Source organism: Conger conger, chromosome 3, assembly GCF_963514075.1.
Source record: "Conger conger chromosome 3, fConCon1.1, whole genome shotgun sequence".
Classification (NCBI taxonomy): Eukaryota; Metazoa; Chordata; class Actinopteri; order Anguilliformes; family Congridae; genus Conger; species Conger conger.
Window position 1 is genome coordinate 61,777,378 of NC_083762.1, and position 10,623 is coordinate 61,788,000.

At 41.1% G+C, this 10,623-nt stretch overlaps 2 protein-coding genes across 2 annotated transcripts; one reads left to right on the forward strand and one right to left on the reverse strand.

The window, feature by feature from the left end:
• Positions 1 to 3,494: 3,494 nt before the first annotated feature.
• s100b (S100 calcium binding protein, beta (neural)) lies at positions 3,495 to 7,810 on the forward strand. The gene is made up of 3 exons (XM_061236245.1): positions 3,495 to 3,542; positions 4,930 to 5,075; positions 5,189 to 7,810. Exons 2-3 carry the CDS (start codon positions 4,938 to 4,940, stop codon positions 5,336 to 5,338), a joined length of 288 nt encoding a protein of 95 aa, XP_061092229.1. The 5' UTR covers positions 3,495 to 3,542; positions 4,930 to 4,937; the 3' UTR covers positions 5,339 to 7,810.
• A 1,353-nt stretch (positions 7,811 to 9,163) lies between these two features.
• Positions 9,164 to 10,240, reverse strand: LOC133123503 (insulin-like growth factor-binding protein complex acid labile subunit). Its single transcript, XM_061233974.1, has one exon. It carries the CDS (start codon positions 10,238 to 10,240, stop codon positions 9,164 to 9,166), a length of 1,077 nt encoding a protein of 358 aa, XP_061089958.1.
• Between the last annotated feature and the right edge of the window lie 383 nt (positions 10,241 to 10,623).

The following is a 10,623-nucleotide window of genomic DNA, read 5'->3' on the forward strand; positions in this document are numbered from 1 at the left end:
CTGCCGCCCTATTGAGCTGCCTATGGATTAACAGAAGAGCTCATGGCTGTGCACGTGGGGAGAATACTACTCCCTGGTACAACAGGTCATCTGGTACAACTGGTCATCACGCCATCTCCTAAGAAGTCCTCAATGGAGCCTTTGGATTGGCTGTCTAGCTGCTTAGCTCTCTGTTTCTTGGCAACTGGGACTTCCTACCATCCTCTCATCATGTACTGTATATTCACAATACAAGGCAGCCAGACACATGACTCATTTAAAACAAAAGTCTCTCTCTACTGTATTCCAGTGACAGGATTACACAGTCACTGCAGCAAGCAAAATTGCAAACAAGTGAAGAGTTGAAATCTTCTGAACACTGTGGGATGAAGAGGACTGAGAGAGAGCCATTCTAATACATTCACCACACTTGTAGTTCTGTAGCTGGCTGCCAGTTGTCATACTTTTGCTCAGCTGAAAGAAATTCACAACGTACAAAACACAACATTTATAATAATGTTATTGTTTCATACACCCATTTAAATCCCGGCTGTGCGGGACTGACCTGGACCGCGTCTCTCAGAGTGCGCAGATTCCGCACATAGCAATGGAGTGAGATAGGAAGGACAAGAGAAACAGCGATAGAGAGAGAGATGAAAAGTATGGATTATGGACAGGCAAGCGGGTGGCAAGGCCCTCTGGCCAAGCTGACTGTCGCACACTGGAAGCAGTGTTTGGAGACAACAACAGTTTCTTTTGTCCCTCGCATGTGAAATCTATTTCTGAAAGAGACAAAGATTTATTTCTTGTGTGATAAAAGAGCACTTTGACAAAGGTCGCTATCTGACCTGCCTGCAAAACAGATGCGGGAGAGGAGAAACAGCAGGAGAAGGAATGACAGCCCTGCTTGACAGCAATCACTGTTATTCTACGGTTTAAAAGCACATACACCAGCAGTTTGTTGAGAAGATAGGACAGGCATTAGATAGACCATTTAATGGATAAATGTACTTATTTACTTGTTGATGGACTAATGTCTGACTAAAGACTTATGTAGCAGTTCAGTTTCAAATAGCCTACCCTGCTGAAAAACTCGGCCTATGTTTTGAAACAGCTGGTAATTTCAAGATAGTCATAGCTGGATTTTACACCAGGGTACATTTGACCTCAATCCATAACAAGCTCTGAGAAGCATTAAACCATAAAAATATTATCCAAAGCCAAAATACCGCAAACTAAATACGAGTACAAAGGATGCTAGAGTGCTACATCGTGGTGCTGGGTGGGGAAGTGAGATGCGGCCTAAAGCTGTCATCACACAGTCTCCAACAAACGACAAAGATAGACCAGATGTCATTCATTTCCCATGGGAGTCATGAACAAGTTTGCGAGGGATTCTGACCCAATATGATGCAGAGATTTTGTGTCTGACTAAGGGTTTGGGTGCAATGGATTTTTTAAATTTCCAACTTCTCCACTGCAAAGTAACCCGACTGAACTACCGGAAGTCAAGCACTACAATGGAGAAACGGTTCCTGAATAAACTGTATCATTAGCCAAATAGCATGTAGGTTACCCCACTCTTATTTTTAACCCACATTGCAATGCACGCTATAGGTAGCAAAACAGAACATTATTATTTTTGCTTTCCCTCCAAATTCCCTCCAAAATTTTCCTTGTCATATCTATCTAAAGAGGGCAGCACGGATGGTGCAGTGGGTAGCACTGCCGCCTCAAAGCAAGGAATTCCTGGGTTTGAATCCCGGTCGGCCAGGGCCTCTGTGTGGAGTTTCTCCCTGCGTTTGCATGGGTTTCCTTCGGGTAGTCTAGTTTCCTCCCACAGTCCAAAGACATGCAGGTTAGGCTGATTGGAGAGTCTGAATTGCCTGTGGGTATGAGTGTGTGAGTGAATGGTGTGTGTGCCCTGCGATGGACTGGCATCCTGTCCAGGGTGTATTCCTGCCTTTCGCCCAATGTATGCTGGGATAGGCTCCAGCGCCCCTGCGATCCTGTTCATGATAAGCGGGTTAAGATAATGGATGGATGGATGGATATCTATCTAAAGATAGCTAGCTTAGTTGTCATTGTGTATAACATGCAAATAAATTAACCCCTTTTCTTTTACAGGTGTAAATAGATAGTGAAGTATCTCTGACACTCAAACCAGCTCAAGTTAGATTTTGAAACAGCTGGTAGCTGGTTGGTCAGTTCCGACCAGCTTCTAACTTGACATTGTTTGACCAGCTCAAGCTATGTATTCAAACACAGCTCAGCTACCAGCACTAGCTGGTTGACCAGCTCATACCCAGCTAGACCAGTGTATGAGCAGCTTGACCAGCTCAATTTTCAAGCTGGTCAAGCTGGCATAGCTGGATTTTAAAGGCAGGGATTCATTTCAGAGAGAACTTTCTAGAAGGCCCACACACACTACAAAGTAATTGCTCCTTGAATCTAGTGGCCATTAATATGTTTTCCTTGTTTGTCCTCCTTCCATTTACCATGAAAGGAGACAACAGTGTTTTAACCATATAGTTAACTACATTTAACACTTCTTGAGGCATTACTTACTCTTGAAAAGATACATACTGATTTCAAGTCCCACAGCTGTATTGACTTGCTTGTCGACCCACTGCAGAGCACCACATTTGCTCCACGGTTGGCATCTGAGGCTGCATTTGTCTCTATTTAGCAGTCCAGTCAGGGTCCTGGCACATGTCTGGCCAAGTCTGCCAGTGAAAAGGATTTAGTCATTAACATGCAGTGCCATCCGTTTCCTTTGAAGCAGGCCGTTGTGGTTGAAAACACAGCACAACCGATCTTTTGTGCAAATCGCGGTGACCAGAAGCTCTGAGACAATTGACGGTAGAATTAGAGTAAAAATCATCAATGCAATATTGTGTGAAATGGATTACAAATAAAAATAGTCAATGTATAATGTTTTTTATTATTAGAGTGGCAAAAGGATTTCACTGTCAGTAAGACATTGTTCAAATTTGTAATTAGATTACATGGTATATGACTAATGCAAATTAGAAATATAATAGTTTAATGGTTTAATAGTCATTACTAGCCAACAAAGTGTTTAATCAGTAAACCAGATAGGTTATTCTAACTTCATATGCAACAGCAGTCATGTATACGATCACCAGTCCCATGTTTCTCCTTTAATTGCTAAATCAATCATATGCATTGATAACCTCAATACCACACTGTAACACTGTGATGTGATGGTCTGTCAATGAATGAAACTATTATTTACAAATACTGTACCCATATGCAAAGAATGAGCCAATTAACAGAAAACACACACACACACACACACACACTGTATAGAAGGGATCCAAATCAGAGGTTACCTGGAAGAGTTTTACAAGAGGAGGTGTGCTGTCTCAGTGACTGACCGCTCTATTGGTCAGTGAGGGTGATTGATAGGGATGGTGCCCAGAAGCCGTCCCCTCCCCGAACACCCAGTGTATAAAAGCCACCTCTTTTTCTCGTTGACATTACATGCTTTGTCCCACAAAATAACTTTGTCCACTCTCCTCAACTGCAGCACCACTGCGGTAAGTCCTTCTTTTTCATTCATTTTACTGCCTGAAAATACTTTCAACAATACTTTCGGTAGTTTGCAGTTTCATGATAGTCACAATTTTGGAAGAATGTCCAGTAATAAATATTAAATTCATTGTTATTATTTTCCCCATTCACAAATACCAATACATTATACACATGGGCTGACTAACTCTGAATGTACATAGTATACAGTTCTTAGCTGTTGGTGTGAAAAAGCTGGAGACACATCACCTTTACCTGTCCTTCCTCTCTTTTATATTAATATATGCTAATTACAAAAGTAGAATTTGCATATAACCTGGTATCTGTCCTGAAACTGTTTCTGAGAGCCTCACCCTGAGTAAAATTAGCCAGTTTTAGCAATGATTGTCTTTTGTTTTGTTTTGCTCATCATGCTCCTTCTTGTTAACCAGTATACTGAATGTCAAATCTTCTCTGGTTCCACTACAATAAAGTATGTACTTATGATATGTATTGTTTTTATGGGCCATGCTCTGGAACACTGGAATGCTAGTGTAAATGTTGGAGCAGTGAAATCACTCATTTTGTTGGGCATGAATTGAATACTTTTGTCTCTACCCAGTTTGATAATTATGTGGTCTGCAATAAAGGCATTAGTGACAACATGGTCAGCACAATGGGTGTGGGTGGTGCTGGGGCTCTCAATAAAAACATTTGCTGCTGCGCAAGTGAAATCACACAACACATTTTATGGATATTGAGTGAGAAAGAGAGATTGTCACTCTTGTAAAATTGTTTGACATATGTATTTGTTAAAAAATACAACATAGGTTTTTAATGAAAGTTTAAAAACTAAATTAAAACTTAAAAATAGTTTTTTTTTATATTTACTTTCACTTCAGTTCGGATAATCTTATTTTAAAACAGGCACCAGTAATATAAGAAAGTATTCTCTCTTGTTAAAGCTGCTTTCAAAATGTATGTCTCACTTTCAATGACCTGCTGTCTTTGGTTTCATTTTATAAGTGTTTATAAGTGTTTACAAGTTACTTTCACTCTTGTAAAGTATTCATGGGTATGTTTAATCATCACAAAAGCATAACATTGGGTTTACATAGAGGGTTAAATAAACAAATAGTTAAAGTGTAGAAAATACTGTAAATGTATGTATATCTATATGTTTATATATCCTGACAAGCTCATGCATCATGTAGTCTACGAAAAACTTTTCTTAATACAAATTATAATAAAAAGGTACAAATACTATATACAAAAAAAAATAAAGACTAAAAGAAATGCTCTTGCTAAATGATGGGCCTATATTTAATACATCACTCTCTACCCTTACATTTGAAATCAAACTAGATCTTTATGAAGCGCAGATTACTTTGAAACACTTTCATATTTGTGTTCCAGACCACAAAATGTCGGATTTGGAAAATTCCATCGCCACCATCATTGAAGTTTTCCACAAGTACTCCGAGAAGGAAGGAGACAAGCACAAACTGAAGAAGAGTGAACTACGAGAACTGATCAACAACGAGCTATCAAACTTCTTGGGGGTGGGCCACAAGAACACGCGACTCCTGTAACATTATTCTTAAACTCCTTTCAGCTGAACTATAGCTGAACAGAACGTGACCGTGTGCTCAGTTCTCCCCTCTTCTGCTTTCAGCACATTAAAGACCAGGCCACGGTGGACAGTTTGATGGAGAGCCTGGATGCGGATGGAGACTCGGAATGCGACTTCCAGGAGTTCATGACCTTCATCACCATGGTGACCATCTGTTGCCATGAGTTCTTTGAACACCATGAAGACGAGTAGGTTTGAGGGCGGGGGGAAATGGCCTAGCTTGACAGGATAAATGTAATGTAAACCTTTTAACACACATTTTGTTTTGCACTTATTAGACTCTGTAGTAATTTGGGGCGTGCCTTATCTCGTGTTGCATCACAGAGTCTTTATTTAATTATCCCGTGTTCGGTATTGTTTGGTGGAAGCCGGGATCCCTTCCCACAATTCCTTGTGTGCAGAGGATATTAACGCTTCCATGGTGTTATTAGGCAGTGACTGTCAGTCCTGAAAAGGGTAACAACAAATGCCTTTACACAGCTGCCTGTATGCTGTTCATGGTTTCAGTTAACAATATGAGGAGACAAAAAATTAAATACATTAAATGCATCAAAAATAGTTATAGTTACGACACAAAGGGGTTGGGTTTTTGTTGGAAATATAAGCAATTTTGCATTTCAAATAAATAAATCAAATAAATGCATTTCATGAACATAATTAGTCATATTTGTCAGAAATGGGAAACCAAAGGAACCACAATGCACCGATCATCAGAAACACAGCCACTGCTGTGTGTGTCATAATCTTCTGCTGATAAAAAATGACAATGAATGTGTGTTTCTGAACAAAACTTGTCAATCAACCATCCAGTCAGTCAGTCTTTATTTTTGTATAACACCCTTTACAAACAGGTTGCCACACAAAACTTCACTTGGACAATGGAAACCGAGATCAAAATCTAAAATCATAATTTATATGCATGAAATGGATCCTACACACAGCCTTCTGTGGACCACAAAGGCTTCACACAATGTGAACAATACAAATCTCAAACCTCAGCAAGAAGACAATGCATTCATCAAATTATTAGATATGAGTTTTTCTAACCTCTCTGCATGCAGAACACAATGCTTAGATAATGGTATATTTCTGTTGTATTAAATCTCATATCAGGCTTGTAAGGGTGATATTAAAGATAAGGAATTATATTATTTAGATTTTTGACTTTTACTGAGTCTTCAAATGCCCTTGAATGACATGAGTTCCTATATCTGCTTTTGTATCTCCTTTCCTGAGCGTACTTTATATAAAATGTCCTGCCAAAAAGACTTCATAAAGCATGTGTTAACATCTTTTATGACATTCCTTAGAAAATGCAATGACTTATGTTTTTTTTTTGTTATTAGCTTTAGTGTTTCATGCTGAATTCATTTCCTGTTGCAAACAGCATCGTCCTTTCGAAGTGTAAAACACTGCCCTCTGGTGGGAAAACAACAGATCAGATCCACATCAGATCCACGCCCATTGCGACACAGTGCCTATAGTATAGTACAGGGCTCCCCAATCTTGTTCTGGAGATCTGCAGTACTGTAGGGTTTTTTAAACCCTGATTTGGCACACTTGATTAGCAGCTCAATGAGATATCTAGCTGTTGATTGGTTGGAAGGTAGATCTCCAGGGACAGGACTGGGCAGCCCTGCAATAGTAGAACCTCTAAAGCAAGAGTGCAACAGGAGAGGAAGCATTTGGAACAACTTTATTTGAAATCATAGGAAATGGTACTGTACCAAAATATAATTTTTACTATTATTATTATTGTTGTTGTTGTTGTTGTTGTTGTTGTTTTTAGATAGGCTACTCTCATTTTGTAACCATTAAGCTTAGTTTAAGTAGTTTATTGGCTTGCAGCAATAATCAAACCATAGCTAATGATAGTCTGATAAGGGCCCTCCCAGCCCCTGTATCTCTGCTGGCAGACTGTGTAATGAATGGAAGCAGGGGCAGCCAGAATAAACTTACACTTATCTGCACTCTGCTGAATTGATGCAGGCCATTGCAATGCTGAGACGGGCCTCCTAAAGCAACCGAGCATTCAAAAAAATTACAAAAAGAAAAGAAAAGGGTGGATTAATTTCATTTTGAAAAAACAATGCTCCGGGTCAAACACTCAAGCAAATGTCTCCTCCTCACTGTTGCGAAAAAAGGAAAATCATTCACAGGCTTGGTATTCTGGAAGAGAAATGATCCAATTATTTTGAAAAGGCACAATAAAAAACATGAGGCAGATCCTGCCTATGGTACAAGAACTGTATATCATAAACGAAAGCCCCAAGGCCATTTCAATTGTTTAAATGCGGGTGAAATTTGACGTGACATTTTAATCTATTCCATCGTCAGCTACAGCTTGCTCTTGGTGTGTTTCTCCAACTCAATTAAACTTCAAGTTGTCCCCTTGACAAATGTATTTGAGAGATAGTTTTATCCATGCCATTGTCTCATTAAAAGAAAGAACACGGGCAGATAAGACAGATAAGGGAGACAAACATATGAAAAATGTATGATAATTGTGTTTGTTGAGCTCCTTTGGCATAATGCGTTCAAGCTCTCTACCCTAATGCTGTGCTGTAGTTGATTTATCACAACCTGTCTGACAGCCGTGTGTGGAGTTATGGGGGGCTAAGTTTAAAATTCTTTGGGGCTGCACAATTAAATCCCAGAAATATCTCTCTGTCTAATACATGTCCTTTTTTGCCTCGCCCTTTGATTCCGTCATATTTGGCCAGGTTTTCCAGTAAATCAGTCGCTAAACAGACAGTAAACCTGCAGAATGTCGAGGAGTAGAAGTGCTCCTGTGTGCCTTAGATTGCTAAGGCATCAAATCATTGCACATTTTATGTCCATTTGAATGAATCCCACCCTTTAGACATAAAAACACAATTTGCTGACATTAAACACAATTTAATTACCATATCTGTCCTGTGGTAAGTTAAGGGCACAGGCTCGCTTCTGCCAATAAATGTTATCACTTTGGGTCTTCAGGTTGCGAGAGGAAGGGAATGGCTTTAATTTATGCCACCAATATCAAATAATCTTGAGAAGGTGAATCCATTACAGACAGACACCTATAAATCAACCAACTATTCCGGCTTATTGACAATGTTCTATTTGCTAGGGCAAGCTATTTCTATCTTGCAAGCGGGCTACAATATACATCACTGAGAGATAAACATCACTCTGGCCTCATAACATACAAGCTAGCTAGCCACTTAGCACCAAGCACAAGCTAGTAATTTGCTATGGCTACGCTATGGCAATTCACCCCGACATTCACCCCGACATAATGATAAAAGATTTAGCCAGCTCATTGTTAATAGGGTAGGTTAAATGTTAATAGTGAGGTGAAAGACACTCATTGAAAATTAAATGTCCACTGCAGAAGCAGTCTGAAATCCCATCTCCCAGGGCATTTTGCTTAAGTAGGTGATAAAAGGAAAAGCCACGAGACCTTTGTGATTGTAACAACCAAGAGAGAGCAGAGTTCACAAGAGTTTGAGATGCAGCACAGCATATTTGATTCTCATCCAACGGGCCCACAAAACACCCCACATGACAGGGAATATGGGGAGTTGTGTCAATGATTATGGAAATGTGTATGGTGTGATGATGGTAACTTACTTAGCTTATTCATGCTGGATATTCAGCTATATATCTAGCTACTATTTGCATGCATAACTGCCAATTTAAATATAATAAATAAACAAATAAATGTACTAATTTTTCACTCCAATTATCTATTTATATCTATCTATTTAAAAACTATAGATTTTATTGAATTAACAAAGTGAACTGAAATACTGATCAGAAGTATACAAAAAGTACCATTTACCATACATAAAACAACCGCTTATAAAATGTGAAACCAGCCCTTCTGCTGTTAATACATAAATACCCACTTCAACGGGCCAACCATGACACATTCCGATATTTTGTAAAAAATACATCAACAACAATCAACAACAACAAAATCTCCCGCCGTATCTGTCGCTCTTCAAAACAGATAGTAGCATCTCCTTGGTGTTAGTTTTCAGCGTACTCCTCCAGTCCACCGTTCTCCCCGGAGCCTTGCTTCGCCACCGGTTTCCTCTTGCTCGTTTCGGCCATGACGATGGCGGCCAGCACGACGATCACCACGGTCCCTGTAATGACGAGCACGGTTACTGTCTCGGCGAAGCACAGCTCGGCGTCCACCCGGCTCAGCGGGTGACCCCGCAGCTCTGCCGGCTCTGCGCAGCTCAGGTCCCCGTAGTCGTCCAGGGAGAGCCTGCGCACGCTCCGCAGCTTCCTGAACACCCTCTGCAGGTCGCAGTCGCAGTGCCAGGGGTTGCGTCTCAACAGGAGGTGGGTCCCATAGGTACGGATGCTGAGGAAGGTCTTAAAGCGGATGGTGCACAGGCCGTTTTGGGACAGGTCCAATAAGGCCAGGCTGACGAGGGGGGTGAGGACCCCCGCCTCTACGCTGTGGATGCGGTTCCTGCTCAGGTTGAGCACCTCCAGGGACCTGAGGCTGGAGAAGACGCCGTTGGCCAGGCGGCCCAGCCAGTTGTCCCGCAGGTCGAGCTGGCGGAGAGCGGTCATGTAGACGAAGGTCCTCGCCCGGACAGACCGGATAGCGTTAGCGCTCAGGTCCAGCTTCCGCAAGCTGTCCAGGTGCAGGAAGCTCTCCTCTTCCAGGAAGGCCAGCTGGTTGTGCCCCAGCAGTAGCTCCCTCAGAGAGCCCAGACCCAATGAGAAGCCCTCGCTCAGGGTGGAGATCCAGTTCTGACTCAGGTCCAGCTTCCAGAGGCTCCCCAGGGGAGAGAAGGCACCGTCTGAAATGCTGGTGATGTTGTTGTCGCTCAAAAGGAGGACCCGTAGGTTCCACAGCAGTCTGAAACCCCCCTTGTGGAGCCCCGTCAGAAGGTTCCCAGACAAGTCCAAGTGCTCGGTATCAGGGGGAAAGTCCCCGGGCACATTACTGAACCCTCTATGGGAGCAGTTGAGGAACTTGATGTCAGTGATGCAGTCACAGGATGGTCCACAGGACTGCCAGACCTGGGCCTGGGCATTTGTAGCAAATGTGCAGAAAAAGAACCAGCAGAAGAAGCCAGCTGCCATTTTCTATTATTGTATCCTTCAAGAGAGAAAATATGATGGTACATAACTATCAGACGCCAACGTTTCAACTGTTTCATTGCTCACTCATAGCTTTGAAGCTGAAATGCTATTCACTTGTCCATTGTACTAATCATTATAGATCAATTTCAATTTGAAGATGGAAACTATTGTTATATTAGGAAATTATGTCTATACATAAAGACTGGAGGTTTATCTGTCAAAAAAGTCAGAAAGCACACATTTTAAATGTTAAATTGAGTGAAATTGTTAGAAATTGTTAGTTAGTTAAAAAAATTTCAGTTAAGTGGACATATAAACAAAAAGCCACAGAAATTTTGATTTAATCAGAACATATTCAGTCATTCATGTCATAGTTCTGAAGA

Excerpts from the sequence above, each read along its gene's own strand:
- LOC133123503 (XM_061233974.1), bottom strand. The coding sequence starts at position 10,240 with ATGGCAGCTGGCTTCTTCTGCTGGTTCTTTTTCTGCACATTTGCTACA.
- s100b (XM_061236245.1), top strand. The coding sequence starts at position 4,938 with ATGTCGGATTTGGAAAATTCCATCGCCACCATCATTGAAGTTTTCCAC. Across the intron at positions 5,076-5,188 it reads AGCTATCAAACTTCTTGGGG|CACATTAAAGACCAGGCCAC; the intron begins GTGGGCCACAAG and ends TTCTGCTTTCAG.